A 21,502-nucleotide genomic window follows, 5' to 3' on the forward strand; every position below is an offset into this window, starting at 1 on the left:
TTTGTTAATTACTTGGTAAAAATGGTGCTTTGTTTCTGTCGTTTTTTTCCCCCATCATTTGTGTGGCTGAATGTTTTCCCATGTTCATGTTTGTCTTGTGTTCTTTCCTTGGTGAACTGTCCATGTTTATCTAATTGTGCTTTGCTATTTTTCACTATGACTTGTATGACTCATTCTAATTTGAATGCCATACTTTTTTTTTTGGAGACTGCATTCTCCATCCAGGAGTATGGAAGCAAATGAATATATTCCCTTTTAGGCATCATAGAAATTAATATTTGAACAATTCTGAAGACATAAGTATATTTCTAATATTTTGTATGGTCTTTTGGCAAAATTTTTCTATTTGTATATAATGATTGGCATATATTTTATTTTATTATTATTTTTTGCAGTACGCGGGCCTCTCACTGTTGTGGCCTCTCCCGTCGCAGAGCACTGGCTCCAGACGTGCGGGCTCAGCGGCCATGGCTCACGGGCCCAGCCGCTCCGCGGCCTGTGGGATCTTCCCAGACCAGGGCACGAACCCATGTCCCCTGCATCGGCAGGCGGACTCTCAACCACTGCGCCACCAGGGAAGCCCTTGGCATATATTTTAGAAGCTATTACTTTAATTTCTGTGAGATTTAGTGATGGGACCTTTCTTTTCAATTTGGTTTAGTAACAAGATTTTTTGGAATGCAGAATTGAAAGCTCAGTAAATAGGTAATCTAAGAATACTCCCCTCTCCTCAGCCCCATTATTGAATCAGGTGCTATGACTCTGCCGTGACCTAGATTAATTATATGTGTGATATTTTAATTTCTTAACAATTTTGTGAGAAAGAAAACGGTTAGTTACTATACTAATCTTAAATTTCAGCACGTCTCAGTCTTAAAGTAGGGGCAGTAGTGAACTGATGATATGTTAATAATACCAAACTTACATGTGTTCTGGATTCAAGAATCTTTTTCATGCCTCTGTGCCCTTGTTTAGGCTGTTTGCTCTGCCTGGAATATCTTCTCTTACTCCTGCTTGGCAGGATTAACTCCATTCTGTGAGACTCCACTTGGATGGTCATATAAGATAGTGTTCCTAGTTGGATGGCATTCATATCCCTGACCATTCTGCATTGACATTTTCTATTTTATATGCTTTTCTCTGTATTGGACTAAAGTCTTCTTGAGTGCAGAGAACGTGTTTCATTTTCATATTCTAGTACATAGTACAATGTGTGTCATGTAATATACATTCAGTCAATAAGGGTTTATTGAAATGAACTGATGAAATGAAATTAATCATGGCAGGTGTAGAAGAAATTGTTTAATACTTTAGATAACTGATTGAATGAGAACTTAGTACCTGTACTTTAACTAATGTGGTAATAGTTTATACCCAGAGCAAAAATAATTACATATTTTCCAGGTAGAGTAACAGGCTGGACTAGAGTGGGTGAGAGATTTACTGCTGGAGAAGAGAAAGAAACAGACAGTAGATCTCAAGGGTGTGATCTGTAGAGGAGAATTCTCTCCTGCATGTCCATACATGTCCGTCTTAAATATTATCATTGTTTTCCTGCCCCCTCCCCATTATCTATATACTTAAATCTCTACCAAATCTGTTTTCCTATTAGTAGAAGTGAAAAGGAAAAATAAATAATGGTAGTAACCTAGTGGTAATAATACTGCAGTCTTGAGCTGCTCTAGAGGGTGTAACGTTCTTATTCTTCATATTTCTCAGCACCCATCCTAGAACATCAAATTGAAAAACAAGTTTGAACTTTCTTTTTAGGGGTACACAGTAAGGCATGAGTACCATGGATGGTGCCTAAGCTTCTGGAGGTCAAAGAAATCTTTCTTATATCACTTCTTCCTCCCCACCCTCACTGCCTATTGGGTGATAGAAGTAACTTTGATTCTCTGGAACATTTTGGAAGATACACTTCAACAGATAATATGTAATGCCTGTGTGTAATGTGATGTGAAAGCATAATACTTACCCTCAAGGTCTTTCCACTAGGGCGTGTGGGAGTTTGGGTCAATGAAACATGCACATATCGGGTTGGCCCAAAAGTTCATTTGGGTTTTTCCGTAACGCCTTGCGAAAAACCCGAACGAACTTTATGGCCAGCCCGATATTATAAAGTATGTGCTGTAAACCTGAAAACAAAATCCTGTGGGAATTCTCAGTAAGAAATGATCAGTATCACAATCAGGGATGATAAGGTAGGGGATGGGTTGTTGGTGAAGTTGATGGGTTCAGGTGAAGAGAACAGGCAAAGGCACAAAGGTAAGAAACCAAGGTCTGTTTTGTGAACTGTTAAGTCTAATTAAACTGTAATCTAAGGTTCAAGTAGGGTTGAATGGAAGATAAGTTCTAGGCCATATTAAGGAAGACTGTAAATGATAAGTAAAGTTTTTTATTTAAGTAGGTAAGATGAAGCTCTGGGGGCTTCAGAACTGATTTAGAAAGATGAATCTGCAGGACCACGTGTAAGATACTACAATCTGACCTAGAAACTGGTATAGTAGTCCTGGCAAGAGATAACGAGGGCCTGAAGTAGAATGTAGGCAGTAGCAATTGAAAGAAAGGAAATGATATGTTGGCACAGATAGAATATAAGGATCATGTAAACGGATTAGGTGTAGGATACAGAGACTTGGAAAATATCTGAGGTGATGGAGTAATAATGTTATTAACAAAAGTAGGAGGAAGTAGTTTTGGGGAAGGTGGTGAGTTATAGATATACTGATACGGCACATTATACATGGTGAGGTGCCATGTAAACAGAAATATGGGTTTGGGAGCGATGGAAGTTAAGATGTAAATAGATTTAAAAATTCTGTGCTTGGAAGTGATAGCTAAGGAAGGAGTGAAATTTCTTTCTAAGGGTTGCAAGTACAGCAAGAAGAGTAGTCTGAAGACAAGAGTCTTTGGGAACATCCCCTTGTAGAGATAAGAAGTCAGTATCATGAGGGAAAGTGAAGAAATAACAAAGTAGGAAGGATTAATCATTGCCTAGGATGGCTCTTGGCAATAAGTCACTTTATTCTATGTAAGAATCTTTTCTCATAGGACTATTTGTACTTACCATAGCATACATTATAATATTCCTCTATAAGCCTATGATAATTTTCTCCTTTATCTAAATTTCTTCTTTTTTTCAGGAACTTAATCCCATTTAAATAGGAATATTAGATAACTGGGTTGAGGTGTCATAGTGCCTTTAATGCATGAACTATAACTGTGATAATTAAACTTGGTTGTAGCAAAAGATGAGAATATAGTCCCAGGTGTTTACTTATCATACATTGTTTAAGAATTACAAAATAACCTCTATTAGTGTTGTTCACTATTTCTTATATGTAAAATAAGATATTGTAGCTTCTCCATTGTCATTTATAAGGCTTCTAGGTTAAAGCAGCAATTCTGATATCAGTTTTATTTAAATAGGTTCTGTTTGCATTTATTCAGGTTTTTATTCCGCACTTAACTTTATAGGAAAACAATCTCAGACTTAGAATATGTGCTGCTGAAGCAAGCACAAAACTCTAAAACTTAGAATATCCGCTCTTGTAAAATTAGGTTCTTATAAAACCTTAGTGAATGTCCGAGGGTTGACTTATCCATACAGCAGACATGCAGCAGCCTCAACACTTTAAAGCTTCATTTGGCGCTTAGAAATAACAAGAAAAATGTCTTGAGCCCCAAATCATTGTTTAAATAAGTGTGCAAATGTAAAATACATTTCAGAAGGATTAAAAAAATTGTTTTAACCAAAAAAAAAAAATTGTTTTGGTGCTCTTATTCCTTACAAATATTCCTTGTGAGTAGTTGACTAGGACAGAGCACTTAAAGTTTGCTCTTTTGTATTAATGCATGCATTATGGTTTTGCAAAGTAATATAGCTTTACTTTTTCTGATAACAAGTATTTATGTCCAAGGTAAAAAAAAAATAGACCATATTAAAAATCATTAAAAGACTCAAATTACATTCCTAACATTCAGAGAAAACTTATGTTAACATTTTGGGCCTTTTTCTGACTTTTTTCTCGTGCTTACATTTATACACAGTCACCTACAAAACTAGGATGATTGTGTTAAGGTACTTTGTAACCAGCTCTCTTTCAATTAGTTATTTCATAGATATTTTTCCATATCAGTAATACATAACAATACTATTTTCATTACTGCATAAAGGTAGTATATGAATGTATTGTTTAATCAGTCTCATGTTTTTTTCTTTTTCACCATTAACTGTCAGTGTACATCCTTGTCTGTGTCTTTTTCTTATTTGACTGTTTTTCTAAGCTAAGTTTAGAAGTTTAGAGTCCTAAAGAAGTTTAGAGTCCTAAACGGTGTGGGAGAGGGGAGAGTGGGACATAGTGGACTTTGAACAGTTAATGACTACTCAAAGAGGTAATGATGTTTGTTAGATATAATGATTTATAGTATTAGAAAGTGGTTTTACATTCATTATCTTACTTGATGTTCACAACTGCTTAAAATATGACATGCTGTAATAGTAGAACTGACATTAAGATAAAAGGTTTCTGATTCAGACACTTGTGTACATTCTACTGAACCGTAGAGTCTTTCTGTAGAACTAGGGCAAGAAAATGGTGTTTGCCAGCAGTATAGAATATGTAACTTTACAATTGCTTTCCTTTGTGACCTTGGAAATAATCACTTAACCACTTTTTACTGTGTACTCTCCGTTTTTCAAGTAGGGTTTATGATACGTGGCAGTTTATGTTCCATAGGGTTATAATACTTAAGATGCTTGGGAAGAAAGTGTCCTTTTATTACTTTTATTTTAATTTATCATTATTTATCATGATTATTACCATTTTATTTCATCATTTTTATTTATCATTATTATTTTGTCATTATTACTTTAAACAGACATTTCTTTATAAATGCATTTTACATGTTAGAGTGAAAGGAAAAGAGGAATTCAGGAAAGTAGAAAAATGTACACCAGAATTTACTCATTCAAATCAATGCTACCTTTCCAAGCAGTGACCTTGAGAAGCTATGTACTGTACTGTCTGTCATTACTCAAAATATCCATCGGATCTCATTTTTTAAACAACAGCTTCAGGATTTTATTTGCATCTGTACAAAGATGAACCTATTCAACGTGAAAATATTAGTGAAGTCAAGTCAATAATTTAGTTGTTGGGTTTACATGAATACTGATAACTAGTTTTCAAAGCATTTTACACTAGTGTGTGTAGATTCAGCAACATAATGGTTTTGATGAGTATTTTTGAAGATTAGATCTATAGAATGGGTTATCTTTGAAGTAATGATTGTTTGTTTGTTTTTCTAGTCAGCAGATAAGCAGCGAGCCCTAGAAGAAACCAAAGCCTACACCACCCAGTCCTTAGCAAGTGTTGCCTATCTGATAAATACCTTGGCCAACAATGTCCTGCAGATGCTGGATATCCAGGCGTCCCAACTTCGAAGGATGGAGTCTTCAATCAATCATATTTCACAAGTAAGACCACACTATTTTCCTATTTTGCCTATGAGGAACATGTAATAAACACAGGCTATCTGTAACGCTGGCAGCCTTTACTATGTGAGTTAACTCACATGTATGATTTGGAAAATACAAACTCAGTAGTAGGTTTTTTGTTTCTATCTTTTTGTCTAGTGATTATCTTCTATGTGATTTTGATAGGGAAGTATACTTTGTTTATTTTAAACATCTTTTTAAAAAAATTTATGTATTTTTGTCTGCGTTGGGTCTTTGTCACTGTGCATGGGCTTTCTCTAGTTGTGGTGAACGGGGGCTACTCTTTGTTGCAGTGCGTGGACTTCTCATTGCGGTGGCTTCTCTTGTTGGACAGCATGGGCTCTAGGCGCGCAGGCTTCAGTAGTTGTGGCATGCGGGCTCCAGTAGTTGCGGCACACGGGCTCTAGAGCACAGGCTCATTAGTTGTGTTGCAAAGGCTTAGTTGCTCCGTGACATGTGGGGTCGTCCCGGACCACGGCTCGAACTCGTGTTCCCTGCATTGGCAGGCAGATTCTTAACCACTGCACCACCAGGGGAGTCCCTAAACATCTTTTTTTTTTTTTTTTGCGGTACGCGGACCCCTCACTGCTGCGGCCTCTCCCGTTGCAGAGCACAGGCTCCGGACGCGCAGGCTCAGTGGCCATGGCTCATGGGCCTAGCTGCTCCGCGGCACGTGGAATCCTCCTGGACTGGGGCATGAACCCGCGCCCCCTGCACTGGCAGGCGGACTCTCAACCACTGCGCCACCAGGGAAGCCCCCTAAACATCTTTTTTAAAAAATATTTATTTGGTTGCACCAGGTCTTAGTTGCCGCAGGTGGGCTCCTTAGTTGCGGCACATGGGCTCCTTAGTTGTGGCTCCAGGGCTCCTTAGTTTCAGCAGGCAGCCTCCCTAGTTGCGGATTGCTGGCTCCTTAGTTGTGGCACAAGGGCTCCCCAGTTGTGGCATACGATCTCTTAGTTGCAGCATGCATGTAGGATATAGTTCTCTGACCAGGAATTGAACCTGGGCCCCCTGCATTGGGAGCTCGGAGTCCTATCCACTGCACCACCATGGAAGTCCTGGGAAGTCTACTTTAATGGTTTCATTAAAACTCAGTTGTCAAGTTAAAATGATCGGCCTTGAGGTGAGAATTTGCCTGCTTTCTTCCAATTTTTACCGAATTTTACACTTAAAATGTGATAGCTTGATGACTTGTTTAAATGCTGTTTTCTGTTACCTCAGTAATGGATAGATTAAGTGACCTTATAAAATTATCTTTGTATAGAACTTAGAAAAAATTAATGTTATACTTTCTCCATTGTAAATGTCATAAAGAAAAGAGAAAAAAATAGGAAAACAAGCCCTTTCTCCACTACTCAAACATCTCCTGCTAACATTTCGATATATTTCCTTTTAATATTTTTTTCTTCTAAATGATTTTTAAAATTTAGCTGGGGTTATACTATATATGGAATTTTGAGTTCTGCTCTTTTAACTTACCATTGCAATAAACATCTTCTCATGATGTTATAAGATCTTCATAAACATTTTCGATGGCTACATAATGTTGTATATATATATTATAATTTTCATAACCATTCCTATATTTTGGGACCATTTAAAATATTACTACAGTAAAAACCAATTTATAATTGCAAGATACATTTTTAAAAACATTAAAACGAAAAGATTTTGATCTGTCAGCCTCTCTTTGAAATCTTTGTAACTTTTCTATTTTAACTCTCTTGCTATTCGAGTAACTTGGTGGTATTCAATTCTATTTTTAAAATAGAATAAATGATTAGAATGCTTCTGGAATAAAAAGAGTTTTAAAATGTGCATATTACTTTCGTATATCTTAAAAGTTCAGGACTCTTCTAAAATTGACTAATCCATCAATTTTTCAAAGTCTTTGGTTTAATTTATATAATTAAATATAGTCCACATAACCGAATCAGTTATGTAAGGTCTACCTTATATTTCTTCTTTTTTTTTTTTTAACATATTTGGTGGAGTATAATTGCTTTACAGTGGTGTGTTAGTTTCTGCTGTATAACAAAGTGCATCAGCTATACATATACGTATATCCCTATATCTCCTCCTTCTTGCATCTTCCTTCCACCCTCCTTATCCCACCCCTCTAGTTGGAAATAGAGCACCGAGTTGATCTCCCTGTGCTATGCAGCTGCTTCCCACTAGCTATCTATTTTACATTTGGTAGTGTATATATGCCCGTGTCATTCTCTCACTTCATCCCAGCTTACCCTTCCCCCTCCCCATGTCCTCAAGGACATTCTCTATGTCTGCGTCTTTATTCCTGTCCTGCCCCTAGGTTCTTCAGAACCAATTTTTTTTTTAAGATTTCATAAATATGTGTTGGCATACAGTATTTGTTTTTCTCTTTCTGACTTACTTCACTCTGTATGACAGACTCTAGGTCCATCCACCTCACTACAAATAACTCAATTTCTTTTCTTTTTATGGCTGAGTAATATTCCATTGTATATATGTGCCACCTCTTCTTTATCCTTTCATCTGTTGATGGACACTTAGGTTGCTTCCATGTCCTGGCTATTGTAAATAGTGCTGCAGTGAACATTGTGGTACGTGACTCTTTTTGAATTATGGTTTTCTCAGGGTATATATGCCCAGTAGTAGGATTGCTGGGTCATATGGTAGTTCCATTTTTAGTTTTTGAAGGAACTTCCATACTGTTCTCCATAGGGGCTGTATCAATTTACATTCCCACCAACAGTGCAAGAGGGTTCCATTTTTTCTACACCCTCTCCAACATTTATTGTTTGTAGATTTTTTCATGATGGCTATTCCGACCGGTGTGAGGTGGTACCTCATTGTAGTTTTGATTTGCACTTCTCTGATGATTAGTGATGTTGAACATCCTTCATGTGTTTCTTGGCAATCTGTATATCTTCTTTGGAGATGTCTATTTAGGTGTTCTGTCCATTTTTGGATTGGATTGTTTTGTTGTTTTCATATTGAGCTGCACAAGCTGCTTGTATATTTTGGAGATTAATCCTTTGTCAGAAGCGTTTGCAAATATTTACTCCCATTCTGAGGGTTGTCCTTTCGTCTTGTTTATGGTTTCCTTTGCAATACAAAAGCTTTTAAGTTTTATTAGGTCTCATTTGTTTATTTTTGTTTTTATTTCCATTTCTCTAGGAGGTGGGTCAAAGAAGATCTTGCTATGATTTATGTCATAGAGTGTTCTGCCTGTGTTTTCCTCTAAGAGTTTGATAGTGTCTGACCTTACATTTAGGTCTTGAATCCATTTTGAGTTTATTTTTGAGTATGGTGTTAGGGAGTGTTCTAATTTCATAGAGGTACCTTCATAGAGGTACCTTACTTACCTTCATAGAGGTAAGTTCCCTCTATGCCCACTTTCTGAAGGGTTTTTATCATAAATGGGTGTTGAATTTGGTCAAAAGCTTTTTCTGCATCTATTGAGATGATCATATGGATTTTCTCCTTCAGTTTGTTAATATGCTGTATCACACTGATTGATTTCTGTATATTGAAGAATCCTTGCATTCCAGAGATAAACCCCACTTGATCGTGGTATATGATCCTTTTAATGTGCTGTTGGATTCTGTTTGCTAGTATTTTCTTGAGCATTTTTGCATCTGTGTTCTTCAGTGATATTGGCCTGTAGTTTTCTTTTTTTGTGACATCTTTGTCTGGTTTTGGTGTCAAGATGATGGTGGCCTCATAGAATGAGTTTGGGAGTGTTCCTCCGTCTGCTATATTTTGGAAGAGTTTGAGAAGGATAGGTGTTAGCTCTTCTCTAAATGTTGGATAGAATTCTCCTGTGAAACCATCTGGTCCTGTGCTTTTGTTTGTGGAAGATTTTTTTTTTTTAACATTTTAATTGGAGTATAATTCCTTTACAATGGTGTCTTAGTTTCTGCTTTATAACAAAGTGAATCAGTTATACATATACATATGTTCCCATATCTCTTCCCTCTTGCATCTCCCTCCCTCCCACCCCCCGTATCCCACCGCTCTAGGTGGTCACAAAGCACCGAGCAGATCTCCCTGTGCTATGCGGCTGCTTCCCACTAGATAGCTGTTTTTTTTTTTTTTAATAATTTATTTATTTTTGGCTGTGCTGGGTCTTTGTTTCTGTGCGAGGGCTTTCTCCAGTTGCGGCAAGCGGGGGCCACTCTTCATCACGGTGCGCAGGCCTCTCACTGTGGCGGCCTCTCTCGTTGTGGAGCACAGGCTCCAGACGCGCAGGCTCAGTAGTTGTGGCTCACGGGCCTAGTTGCTCCGTGGCATGTGGGATCCTCCCAGACCGGGGCTCGAACCCGTGTCCCCTGCATCGGCAGGGAGGCTCTCAACCACTGCGCGACCAGGGAAGCCCCGATAGCTGTTTTTTGTATGGTAGTGTATATATGTCCATGGCACTCTCTCACTTTGTCACAGCTTACCCTTCCCCCTACCCATATCCTCAAGTCCATGCTCTAGTAGGTCTGTGTATTTATTCCCGTCTTGCCCCTAGGTTCATCGTGACCTTTTTTTTCTTTTTTCTTTTAGATTCCATATATATGTGTTAGCATACGGTATTTCTTTTTCTCTTTCTGACTTACTTCACTCTGTATGAAAGACTGTAGGTCCATCCACCTCAGTACAAATAACTGAATTTCGTTTCTTTTTAGGGCTGAGAAATATTCCATTGTATATATGTGCCACATCTTCTTTATCCATTCATCTGTTGATGGACCATTAGGTTGCTTCCATGTCCTGGCTAATGTAAATAGAGCTGCAATGAATACTTTGGTATATGACTCTTTTTGAATTATAGTTTTCTCAGGGTATATGCCCAGTAGTGGGATTGCTGGGTCATATGGTAGTTCTATTTTTAGTTTTTTAAGGAACCTCCATACTGTTCTCCATAGTGGCTGTATCAATTTACATTCCTGCCAACAGTGCAAGAGGGTTCCCTTTTCTCCACACCCTCTCCAGCATTTATTGTTTCTAGATTTTTTGATGATGGCCATTGTGATCGGTGTGAGATTATATCTCATTGTAGTTTTGATTTGCATTTCTCTAATGATTAATGATGTCAAGCATTCTTTCACGTGTTTGTTGGCAGTCTGTATATCTTCTTCGGAGAAATCTCTGTTTAGGTCTTCTGCCCGTTTTGGGATTGGGTTGTTTGTTTTTTTGTTATTGAGCTGCATGAGCTGCTTGTTAATTTTAGAAATTAATCCTTTGTCAGTTGCTTCATTTGCAAATATCTTCTCCCATTCTAGGGTTGTCTTTTGGTCTTGTTTATGGTTTCCTTTGCTGTGCAAAAGCTTTGAAGTTTCATTAGGTCCCTTTTGTTTTTATTTCCAATTCTCTAGAAGGTGGATCAAAAAGGGTCTTGCTGTGATTTATGTCATAGAGTGTTCTGCCTGTGTTTTCCTCTAAGAGTTTGATAGTGTCTGGCCTTACATTTAGGTCTTTAATCCATTTTGGGTTTATTTTTGTGTGTGGTGTTAGGGAGTGATCTAATCTCATACTTTTACATGTACCTGTCCAGTTTTCCCAGCACCACTTATTGAAGAGGCTGTCTTTTCTCCACTGTACATTCCTGCCTCCTTTATCAAAGATAAGGTGACCATATGTGCGTGGGTTTATCTCTAGGCGTTCTGTCCTGTTCCGTTGATCTATCTTTCGGTTTTTGTGCCAGTACCATACTGTCTTGATTACTGTAGCTTTGTAGTATAGTCTGAAGTCAGGGACCCTGATTCCTCCAGCTCCGTTTTTCGTTCTCAAGATTGCTTTGGCTATTCGGGGTCTTTTGTGTTTCCATACAAATTGTGAAATTTTTTGTTCTAGTTCTGTGAAAACTGCCAGTGGTAGTTTGATAGGGATTGCATTAAATCTGTAGATTTCTTTGGGTAGTAGAATCATTTACTTAATGTTGATTCTTCCAATCCAAGAACATGGTATATCTCTCCATCTATTTGTATCATCTTTAATATCTTTCATCAGTGTCTTATAGCTTTCTGCATACCAGTCTTTTGTCTCCTTAGGTAGGTTTGTTCTGAGATATTTTATTCTTTTTGTTGCAGTGGTACATGGGAGTGTTTTGTAATTTCACTTTTAGATTTTTCACCATTAGTGTATAGGAATGCCAGAGATTTCTGTGCATTAATTTTGCATCCTGCTACTTTACCAAATTCATTGATTAGCTCTAGTAGTTTTCTGGTAGCATCTTTAGGATTCTCTACGTGTAGTATCATGTCATGTGCAAACAGTGACAGCTTTACTTCTTCTTTCCAATTTGATTCCTTTTATTTCTTTTTCTTCTCTGATTGCTGTGGCTAAAACTTCCAAAACTGTGTTGTAGTGGTGAGAGTGGGCAACCTTGTCTTATTCCTGATCTTAGTTGAAATGGTTTCAGTTTTTCACCATTGAGGACGATGTTGGCTGTGGGTTTGTCATATATGGCCTTTATTATGTTGAGGAAAGTTCCCTCTATGCCTACTTTCTGCAGGGTTTTTATCATAAAGGGGTGTTGAATTTTGTCAAAAGCTTTCTCTGCATCAATTGAGATGATCATATGGTTTTTCTCCTTCAGTTTCTTAATATGGTATATCACATTGATTGACTTGAGTGTATTGAAGAATCATTGCATTCGTGGAATAAACCCCACTTGATCATGGTGTATGATCCTTTTAATGTGCTGTGGGATTCTGTTTGCTAGTATTTTTTGAGGATTTTTACATCTGTGTTCATCAGTGATATTGGCCTGTAGTTTTCCTTCTTTGTGACATCCTTCTCTGGTTTTGGTATCAGGGTGATGGTGGCCTTGTAGAATGAGTTTGGGAGTGTTCCTCCGTCTGCTATATTTTGGAAGAGTTTGAGAAGGATAGGTGTTAGCTCTTCTCTAAATGTTTGATAGAATTCGCCTGTGAAGCCACCTGGTCCTGGGCTTTTGTGTGTTGGAAGATTTTTATCACAGTGTCAATTTCAGTGCGTGTGATTGGTCTGTTCATATTTTCTATTTTTTCCTGGTTCAGTCTTGGAAGGTTGTGCTTTTTAAGTGTTTTTCCATTTCCTCCAGGGTGTCCATTTTATTGGCATATATAGTTTCTTGTAGTAATCTCTCATGATCCTTTCTCTTTCTGCATTGTGAGTTGTTAACGTCTCCTTTTTCATTTCTAATTCTGTTCGTTTGAGTGTTCTCCCTTTTTTTCTTGATGAGCCTGGCTAATGGTTTATCAATTTTGTTTATCTTCTCAAAGATCCAGCATTTAGATTTATTGATCTTTGCTATTGTTTCCTTCATTTCTTTTTCATTTATTTCTGATCTGACCTTTATGGTTTTTTACCTTCTGCTAACACTGTGGTTTTTTTCTTCTTCTTTCTCTAATTGCATTAGGTGTAAGGTTAGGTTGTTTATTTGAGATATTTCTTGTTTCTTGAGGTAGGACTGTATTGCTATAAACTTCCCTTTTAGAACTGCTTATTCTGCATCCCATAGGTTTTGGGTCATCGTGTTTTCCTTGTCATTTGTTTCTAGGTATTTTTTGATTTCTTCAGTGATCTCTTGGTTATTAAGTAGTGTATTGTTTAGCCTCCATGTGTTTGTATTTTTTACAGATTTTTTTTCCTGTAATTGATACCCAGTCTCATAGCGTCGTGGTCGGAAAAGATACTTGATATGTTTTCAATTTTCTGAAGTTTACCAAGGCTTCATTTGTGACCCAAGGTATGATCTATACTGGAGAATGTTCCATGAGCACTTGAGAAGAAAGTGTATTCTGTTGTTTTTGGATGGAACGTCCTATAAATATCATTTAAGTTCATCTAGTTTAATGTATCATTTGAAGCTTGTGTTTCCTTATTTATTTCCATTTTGGATGATCTATCCATTGGTGAAAGTGGGGTGTTAAGTCCCCTACTATGATTGTGTTACTGTCAATTTCCCCTTTTATGGCTGTTAGCATATGCCTTTTGTATTGAGGTGCTCCTATGTTGGGTGTATAAATATTTACAGTTGTTACATCTTCTTCTTGGATCAATCCCTTGATCATTATTAGTGTCCTTCTTTGTGTCTTGTAGTAGTCTTTATTTTAAAGTTCATTTTGTCTGATATGAGAATTTCTACTCCAGCTTTCTTTTGATTTCCATTTGCATGGAATATCTTTTTCTATCCCCTTACTTTCAGTCTGTATCTGTCCTTAGGTCTGATGTGGGTCTCTTGTGGACAGCATATATATGGGTCTTGTTTTTGTATCCATTCAGCCAGTCTACGTGTTTCGGTTGGAGCATTTAATCCATTTACATTAAAGTAATTATCGATATGTATGTTTCTATTACCATTTTCTTAATGTTTTGGGTTTGTTATTGTAGGTCTTTTTCATCTCCTGTGTTTCCTGCCTAGAGGAGTTCCTTTAGCATTTGTTGTAAAGCTGGTTTGGTGGTGCTGAATTCTCTTAGTTTTTGCTTGTCTGTAAAGGTTTTAATTTCTCTGTCGAATCTGAATGAGATCCTTGCTGGGTAGAGCAATCTTGGTTGCAGGTTTTTCCCTTTCATCACTTTAAATATGTCCTGCCACACCCTTCTGGCTTGCAGAGTTTCTGCTGAAAGATCAGCTGTTAACCTTATGGGGATTCCCTTGTATGTTATTTGTTGCTTTTCCCTTGCTGCTTTTAATATTTTTTCTTTGTATTTAATTTTTGACAGTTTGATTAATATGTGTCTTGGCATGTTTCTTCTTGGATTTATCCTATATGGGACTCTCTGTACTTCCTGGACTTGAATGACTATTTCCTTTCCCATATTATGGAAGTTTTCAACTATAATCTCTTCAAATATTTTCTTAGTCCCTTTGTTTTTCTCTTCTTCTTCTGAGACCCCTATAATTCGAATGTTGGTGCGTTTAATGTTGCCCCAGAAGTCTCTGAGTCTGTCTTTAATTCTTTTCATTCTTTTTTCTTTATTTTGCACTGTGGTAGTTATTTCCACTATTTTATCATCCAGGTCACTTATCTATTCTTCTGCCTCAGTTATTCTGCTATTGATTCCTTCTAGAGAATTTTTAATTTCACTTACTGTGTTGTTCATCAGTGTTTGTTTGCTCTTTAGTTCTTCTAGTTTCTTGTTAAACATTTCTTGTATTTTCTCCATTCTGTTTACAAGGTTTTGGATCATCTTTACTGTCATCACTCTGAATTCTTTTTCAGGTAGGCTGCCTATTTCCTCTACATTTGCTTGGTCTGGTGGGTTTTTCCCCTGCTCCTTCATTTATTGTGTATTTCTGTCTTCTCATTTTGCTTCACTTACTGCGTTTGGGGTCTCCTTTTCACAGGCTGTAGTTTCGTGGTTCCCATTGTTTTTGGTGTCTGCACCCAGTGGTTAAAGTTGGTTCAGTGGGTTGTGTAGGCTTCCTGGTGGATGGGACTGGTGCCTCTTTTCTGGTGGATAAAGCTGGAACTTGTCTTTCTGCTGGGCAGGACCATGTCTGGTGGTGTGTTTTTGGGTGTCTGTGAACCTATTATCATTTTAGGCAGCCTCTTGCTAATGGGTGGGGATGTGTTCCTGTGTTGCTAGTTGTTTGGCATGAGATGTCCAGCCCTGTGGCTTACCAGGTCGTTGAGTAGAGCTGCCTTTTAGCATTGAGATGGAGATCTCTGGGAGAGCTTTTGCTGTTTGATAGTATGTGGCGCTGGGAGGTTTCTGGTGGACCAATGTCCTGAACTCGGCTCTCCCATCTTAGAGGCTCATGCCTGACACCTGGCTGGAGCACCAAGACCTTGTCAGCCACATGCCTCAGAAGGAAAGGGAGAAAAGAAAGGAAAGAAAGAAAAATAAAATACAGTTATTCAAATAAAAAGTAATTAAAAATAAAAAAGTAATTAAAAATAGGAAAGAAAGAAGAGGGCAACGAAACCAATAAACAAATCCACGAAAGATAACAAGCACTAAAAACTATACTAAAAAAACAAAACCAAAATGGACAGAACTCTAGGACAAATGGTAAAAGCTAAGCTGTACAGACAAAGTCACACAAAAAAGCATACACATACACACAAAAAGAGAAAAAGGATAAAAATATATATATATTTTTTAAAAATAGAGAGAGCAGCCAAATCAATAAACTGATCTACCAATGATAATAAGCTCTAGGAGCGGAAGATGGCAGAAGAGTAAGACGCGGAGATCACCTTCCTTCCCACAGATACACCAGAAATACATCTACACGTGGAACAACTCCTACAGAACACCTACTGAACGCTGGCAGAAAACCTCAGACCTCCCAAGAGGCAAGAAAGTCCCCATGTACATGGGTTGGGCAAAAGAAAAAAGAATAAACAGAGACAAAAGGATAGGGACGGGACCTGCACCAGTGGGAGGGAGCCGTGAAGGAGGAGAGCCCAGCACACACTAGAAACCCCTTTGTGGGTGGACACTGCAGGTGGCGGAGGGGAAAAGCTTCGGAGCCGCGGAGGAGAGCACAGCAACAGGGGTGCGGAGGGCAAAGCGGAGAGATTCCCGCAAAGGATCAGTACCGACCGGCACTCACCAACCCGAGACTCTTGTTTGCTCACCCGCCGGGGCGGGTGGGGCTGGAAGCTGAGGCTCGGGCTTTGGTCGGAGCGCAGGGAGAGGACTGGGGTCGGCGGCGTGAACACAGCCTGAAGGGGTTAGTGTGCCATGGCTAGCAGGGAGGGAGTCCGGGGAAAAAGAGACTTTTTCTTCCCTCCTTGTTTACTGGTGTTTGAGGAGAGGGGATTAAGAGCGCTGCTTAAAGGAGCTCCAGAGACGGGCGCGAGCTGCAGCTAACAGCGCGAACCCCAGAGACGGGCATGAGACGCTAAGGCTGCTGCTGCCGCCACCAAGAAGCCTGTGTGCGAGCACAGGTCACTATCCACACCCCCTTTCCGGGGAGCCAGTGCAGCCCGCCACTGCCAGGGTCCCATGATCCATGGACAACTCCCCAGGGAGAACGCACGGTGCGCCTCAGGCTGGTGCAACGTTATGTTGGCCTCTGCTGCTGCAGGCTCGCCCCACTCTCCGTACCCCTCCATCCCCCCCGGCCTGAGTGAGCTAGAGTCCCCAAAGCACCTGCTCCTTTAACCCCGTCCTGTCTGAGCAAAGACGCCCTCCGGTGACCTACACGCAGAGGCAGGGCCAAATCCAAAGCTGAGCCCTGGGACCTGTGAGAACAAAGAAGAGAATGGGAAATCCCTCCCAGCAGCCTCACAAGCAGCAGATTAAAGCTCCACAATCAAGTTGCTGTACCCTGCATCTGTGGAATACATGAATAGACAACGAATCATCCCAAATTGAGGAGGTGGACTTAGCAAGATTTATGATTTTTCCCTTTTCCTCTTTTAATGAGTGTGTATGTGTATGCTTCTGTGTGACATTTTGTCTGTATAGCTTTGCTTCCACCATTAGTCCAAGGGTTCTGTACGTTCGTTTTTTTTTCTTATTAATTTTTTATATTAATTATTTTATCTTTATTTTATTTTATTTTCTTCCTTCCTTTCCTCCCTCCCTCCATCCGTCCCTCCCACCCTCCCTTCTTCCTTCCTCCCTCCCTCCCTCTCTCTCTCTCTCTCTCTCTCTTTCTTACTTCTTTTCCTCTCTTTTATTCTGAGCTGTGTGGATGAAAGGCTCTTGGTGCTACAGCCAGGAGTCAGTGCTGTGGCTCTGAGGTGGGAGAGCCAATTTCAGGACACTGGTCCACAAGAGATCTCCCAGCTCCACATCATATCAAACGGTGAAAATCTCCCAGAGATCTCCATGTCAACACCAGCACCCAGCTTCACTCAACGACCAGCAAGCTACAGTGCTGGACACCCTATACCAAACAACTAGCAAGACAGGAACACAACCCCACCCATTAGCAGAGAGGCTGCCCAAAATCATAAGAAGTCCACAGACACCCCAAAACACACCACCGGACGTGGACCTGCCCACCAGAAACACAAGATCCAGCCTCATCCACCACAACGCAGGCACTAGTCCCCTCCACCAGGAAGCCTACACAACCCACTGAACCAACCTTAGCCACTGGGGACAGACACCAAAAACAACAGGAACTACGAACCTGCAGCCTGCAAAAAGGAGACCCCAAACACAGTAAGATAAGCAAAATGAGAAGACAGAAAAACACACAGCAGATGAAGGAGCAAGAGAAAAACCCACCAGACTTAACAAATGAAGAGGAATTAGGCAGTCTACCTGAAAAAGAATTCACAATAATGATAGTAAAGATGATCCAAAATCTTGGAAATAGAATAGATAAAATGCAAGAAACATTTAACAAGGACCTAGAAGAACTAAAGATGAAATAAACAATGATGAACAACACAATAAATGAAATTTAAAATGCTCTAGAAGGGATCAATAGCAGAATAACTGAGTCAGAAGAACAGATAAGTGACCTGGAAGATAAAATAGTGGAAATAGCTACTGCAGACCAGAATAAAGAAAAAGGAATGAAAAGAACAAAGGACAGTCTCAGAGACCTCTGGGACAACATTAAACGCACCAACATTTGAATTATAGGGGTCTCAGAAGAAGAAGAGAAAAAGAAGGGGACTGAGAAAATATTTGAAGAGATTATAGTTGTAAACTTCCATAATATGGGAAAGGAAATAGTCATTCAAGTCCAGGAAGCACAGAGAGTCCCATACAGGATAAATCCAAGGAGAAATACACCAAGACACATATTAATCAAGCTGTCAAAAATTAAACACAAAGAAAACATATTAAAAGCAGCAAGGGAAAAACAACAAATAACACACAAGGGAATCCCCATAAGGTTAACAGCTGATCTTTCAGCAGAAACTCTGCAAGCCAGAAGGGACTGGCAGGACATATTTAAGGTGATGAAGGAGAAAAACCTGCAACCAAGATTACTCTACCCAGCAAGGATCTCATTCAGATTTGATGGAGAAATTAAAACCTTTACAGACAAGCAAAAGCTGAGAGAATTCAGCACCACCAAACCAGCTTTACAACAGCTGCTATAGGAACTTCTGTAGTCAAGAAATACAAGAGAAGGAAAAGGCCTACAATAACGAACCCAAAACAATTAAGAAAATGGGAATAGGAACATACATATCGATAATTACCTTAAATGTAAATGGACTAAATGCTCGCACCAAAAGACACAGATTGGCTGAATGGATACAAAAATAAGACCCATATATATGCTGTCTACAAGGCACCCACTTCAGACCTAGAGACACATACAGACTGAAATTAAAGGGGATGGAAAAAGATATTCCATGCAAATGGAAACCAAAAGAAAGCTAGAGTAGAAATTCTTAATCAGACAAAACAGACTTTAAAATAAAGACGATTGCAAGAGACAAAGAAGGACACTACATAATGATCAAGGGATGAATCCAAGAACATATAACAATTGTAAATACTTATACACCCAACATAGGAGAACCTCAATACATAAGGCAAATACTAACAGCCATAAAAGGGGAAATCGACAGTAACACATTCATAGTAGGGGACTTTAACACCCCACTTTCACCAATGGACCGATCATCCAAAATGAAAATAAATAAGGAAACACAAGCTTTAAATGATACATTAAACAAGATGGACCTAATTGATATTTATAGGACATTCCATCCAAAAACAACAGAGTACACGTTTTTCTTAAGTGCTCATGGAACATTCTCCAGTATAGATCATATCTTGGGTCACAAATAAAGCCTTAGTAAATTTAAGAAAATTGAAATTGTATCAAGTATCTTTTCCGACCACAACGCTGTGAGACCAGATATCAATTACAGGGAAATATCTGTAAAAGATACAAACACATGGAGTCTAAACAATACACTACTTAATAGCGAAGTGAACACTGAAGAAATCAAAGAGGAAATAAAAAATACCTAGAAACAAATGACAATGGAGACACGACGACCCAAAACCTATGGGATGCAGCAAAGGCAGTTCTAAGAGGGAAGTTTATAGCAATACAATCCTACCTTAAGAAACAGGAAACATCTCAAGTAAACAACCTAACCTTACACCTAAAGCAATTAGAGAAAGAAAAAGAAAAAAAACCCAAAGTTAGCAGAAGGAAAGAAATCATAAAAATCAGATCAGAAATAAATGAAAAAGCAATGAAGGAAACAATCGCAAAGATCAATAAAGCTAACAGCTGGTTCTTTGAGAAGGTAAACAAAATTGATAAACAATTAGCCAGACTCATCACAAAAAAAGGGAGAAGACTCAGATCAGTAGAATGAGAAATGGAAAAGGAGAAGTAACAACTGACACTGCAGAAATGCAAAAGATTATGAGAGATTACTACAAGCAACTCTATGCCAATAAAATGGGCAACCTGGAAGAAATGAGCAAATTCTGAGAAATGCACAACAAGCCAAGACTGAAAAAGGAAGAAATAGAAAATATGAACAGACCAATCACACGCACTGAAATTGACACTGTGATTAAAAATCTTCCAACAAACCAAAGCCCAGGACAGGTTGGCTTCACAGGCAAATTCTATCAAACATTTAGAGAAGAGCTAATAACACCTATCCTTCTCAAACTGTTCCAAAATATAGCAGACGGAGGAAAACTCCCAAACTCATATATGAGGCCACCATCACCCTGATACCAAAACCAGACAAGGATGTCACAAGGAAAGAAAACTACAGGCCAATATCACTGATGAACATAGATGCAAAAATCCTCAAGAAAGTACTAGCAAACAGAATCCAACAGCACATTAAGAGGATCATACACCATGATCAAGTGGGGTTTATTCCAGGAATGCAAGGATTCTTCAATATACGCAAATTAATCAACGTGATACACCATATTAAGAAACTGAAGGAGAAAAACCATATGATCATCTCAATAGATGCAGAGAAAGCTTTCAACAAAATTCACACTCATTTATGATAAAAACCCTGCAGAAAGTAGGCATAGAGGGAACTTTACTCAACATAATAAAGGCCATATATGACAAGCCCACAGCCAACACTGTCCTCAATGGTGAAAAACTGAAACCATTTCAACTATGATCAGGAACAAGACAAGGTTGCCCACTCTCATCGCTCTTATTCAACATAGTTTTGGAAGTTTTAGCCACAACAATCAGAGAAGAAAAGGAGATAAAAGGAATCCAAATCAGAAAAGAAGAAGTAAAGCTGTCACTGTTGGCAGATGATATGATACTATACATAGAGAATCCTAAAGATGATACCAGAAAACTACTAGAGCTAATTAATGAATTTGGTAAAGTAGCTGGATACCAAATTAATGCACAGAAATCTCTGGCATTCCTATACACTAATGATGAAAAATCTGAAAGTGAAATCAAGAAAACACTTCCATGTACCATTGCAACAGAAAGAATAAAATATCTAGGAATAAACCTACCTAAGGAGTCAGAAGACCTGTATGCAGAAAACTATAAGACACTGATGAAGGAGATTAAAGATGATACAGATAGTTGGAGAGATATATGATGTTCGTGGACTGGAAGAATCAACATTGTGAAAATGACTCTACTACCAGAAGCAATCTACAGATTCAATGCAATCCCTATCAAACTACCACTGGCATTTTTCACAGAACTAGAACAAAAAATTTCACAATTTGTATGGAAACACAAAAGACCCCAAATAGCCAAAGCAATCTTGAGAATGAAAAATGGAGCTGGAGGAATCTGGGTCCCTGACTTCAGACTATACTACAAAGCTACAGTAATGAAGACAGTATGGTACTGGCACAAAAACAGAAAGAGAGATCCATGGAACAGGATAGAAAGCCCAGAGTTAAACCCACGCACATATGGTCACCTTATCTTTGATAAAGGAGGCAGGAATGTACAGTGGAGAAAGGACAGCCTCTTCAATAAGTGGTGCTGGGAAAACTGGACAGGTACATGTAAAAGTATGAGATTAGATCACTACCTAACACCATACACAAAAATAAGCCCCAAATGGATTAAAGACCTAAATGTAAGGCCAGAAACTATCAAACTCTTAGAGGAAAACACAGGCAGAACAC

At 38.7% G+C, this 21,502-nt stretch overlaps 1 protein-coding gene across 14 annotated transcripts in view; it reads left to right on the forward strand.

Annotated features, from left to right (window-relative positions):
* The window catches only part of ABI2 (abl interactor 2), a 103,368-nt gene that overhangs the window by 25,859 nt on the left and 56,007 nt on the right, over positions 1-21,502 (forward strand). For all 14 annotated transcript variants that reach the window (XM_079923683.1, XM_079923689.1, XM_079923687.1 and 11 more), the window contains one exon: positions 5,315-5,482. In XM_079923683.1, coding sequence (XP_079779809.1) covers positions 5,315-5,482 — 168 coding nt within the window. The remainder of the gene's footprint in view (positions 1-5,314; positions 5,483-21,502) is intronic.

This window comes from Stenella coeruleoalba (genome assembly GCF_951394435.1).
Source record: "Stenella coeruleoalba genome assembly, chromosome: 6".
Lineage (NCBI taxonomy): Eukaryota > Metazoa > Chordata > Mammalia > Artiodactyla > Delphinidae > Stenella > Stenella coeruleoalba.